The 1,693-nt window shown below is 53.2% G+C and overlaps 2 protein-coding genes across 2 annotated transcripts in view; both read left to right on the top strand.

Moving 5' to 3' along the window:
- The window catches only part of TraAM80_08505 (uncharacterized protein), a gene marked incomplete at both ends in the record, with an annotated part of 498 nt that extends 447 nt beyond the window's left edge, over positions 1–51 (top strand). The window contains one exon of the mRNA XM_029385255.1: positions 1–51. This exon is cut by the window's left edge and continues 447 nt beyond it. Within this exon, the coding sequence (XP_029234909.1) occupies positions 1–51 (51 nt within the window).
- Positions 52–562: 511 nt separating this feature from the next.
- TraAM80_08504 (uncharacterized protein) lies at positions 563–1,633 on the top strand (the record flags this gene model as incomplete). The annotated part of the gene is made up of 1 exon (XM_029385254.1): positions 563–1,633. The coding sequence occupies one exon, from the start codon at positions 563–565 to the stop codon at positions 1,631–1,633; it is 1,071 nt and encodes a 356-aa protein (XP_029234908.1).
- Between the last annotated feature and the right edge of the window lie 60 nt (positions 1,634–1,693).

Below are 1,693 nucleotides of genomic sequence, written 5' to 3'. Positions count from 1 at the left end.
TGCGTATGCCCTCCACGCAGAGCAGTCTGGCGACTGCGGGGATCCACGTAGTGCCACTTCGTCAGGTTACTACGGCGGGCCCTGTTATTATTGTCGTACGTTTTTTTTTTGGGGATTTGTTTGTTTGTGGGTGCCTGTAATTGTTGGGTAAATTTTGTCCTCAGTGAGAGATGCGGGGCGCACTGAAGCCCACCGTGATCGCTCCTTTTTGTGGGAGGAGGGGGACTGTCATGGTTTTTCCCAGGCACAATTTCACATATATATTTCTTCCGTGCTGATGCAATAATGCACGCCCAGTATTTATATGCACATATATTGACGGATACTTTTTTTTGCATTCATCTTGCGTGTTCCAGTGTCATTTAATATATTTTTTTACTAGGGATAGAGATTGTACAAAGGACACTTTTTACTTTGTTATTCCTTCTATGAACTCTCTTCATCTGTTGTTAATTTGATTCCACCAAACAATGATAGAAAAGTAGGTTTGTAAATCAGCTACAGTAGAAAAATTGGAGACCAGCACGGTAGCCACGAGAGAAGTGAAGATTGAGGAGTTGTCATGGCGCGAGAGGCATCAAGGGTGAAACCAGTGACGCAGCCCGGTGTTCATGCACCGGAGATCAAGGCGCTGCTGAATTCCCGGGCAACGTACCGAACAGCTATTGTGGTTGCTGTTATATTTCTTTTGCTTGCCTGTCTTGTTGTCGTTGCAACTTCGTCCGTACAGCAGGGCGAGGACCAAAGTCTGCCGCGGGCGATTGTGCTGGTTGTTCCTCACCTTCCCCCAAGTTTGTTGGAGGCGGCCATGGCAAGCAATAAGGCTCCCTTCCTCGGTCTTCTTTCCGCTGCGGATGGCATCTATTCCCGGCTTACTGCGAAAAACAAGGAATTGACGTCGTCGCTGGTGACGGTTCTTACAGGCGAGGGGAACTCGAGTGCGACAAACCTTGTGGGGGCGACGAGCTTTCTGGCCAGGATGAGGAAGGCCGGGAGGAAGCCCGTGGTGGTGGCGTCGTCGTCGTATTGGTCGGGCCAGGAGGCGGGGTCCGACGGTAACTGTGGGCGTGTGGGGCTACTTGACTCGGAGTGCTCCGGCCTGAAGTGTCCTGCGGCGACCGAGGCGGCGTACTGCAATGCTGCGGAGAAGCTCATCTCATGCGATGGCAAGGCGCAGCTTTATGAGGAGGATGTGCTGGAGGGGTTTCGCCACCTTATGCAGCATGACGGCGACCTTCTGTATGCGCACGCAAACGTCCTAAGTGGCCCGGCCACAACGGACGAGGAACGCATGGCTTCCATGAGTGACATCAGCATCATGGACGGCACTCTGGGGAAGCTTGCGCTTGCCGTTAGTGAACGCTCTAGCACGACGAAGGAGAGCTGGCTACTGATGCTGGTTGGTGCGGGTGGTGGTGGTCTGGAAAAGGTCCCGTTGGTGATGGCGGCGTATGCGCGAGGAGGGCTTGTGCGTTTCGGTCCCATAGCTGAGGAGGCAACTCTAGCCGACGTTGCCCCGACGGTACTGCACTGGTTTGGTCTTTCCTCCGCTGGTGAGGCGCAGCGTGTGCGCGGGATGTGTTCCACAGGTGTAACTGTCACGAGCTGCGAGACCACAACGAATTGGCCATGAAGTTTGACCAGTGAGCGAGAGAAAAGGGAGAAAAGTAAGAAGAGACATGCGGTATTGGCA

The sequence above is a fragment of the Trypanosoma rangeli genome, assembly GCF_003719475.1.
Source record: "Trypanosoma rangeli strain AM80 chromosome Unknown Tra_15.4_contig_00424, whole genome shotgun sequence".
NCBI lineage: Eukaryota > Euglenozoa > Kinetoplastea > Trypanosomatida > Trypanosomatidae > Trypanosoma > Trypanosoma rangeli.
Note: the sequence above shows the minus strand (reverse complement) of the source record. Positions and strands in the feature narration are given on the sequence as shown.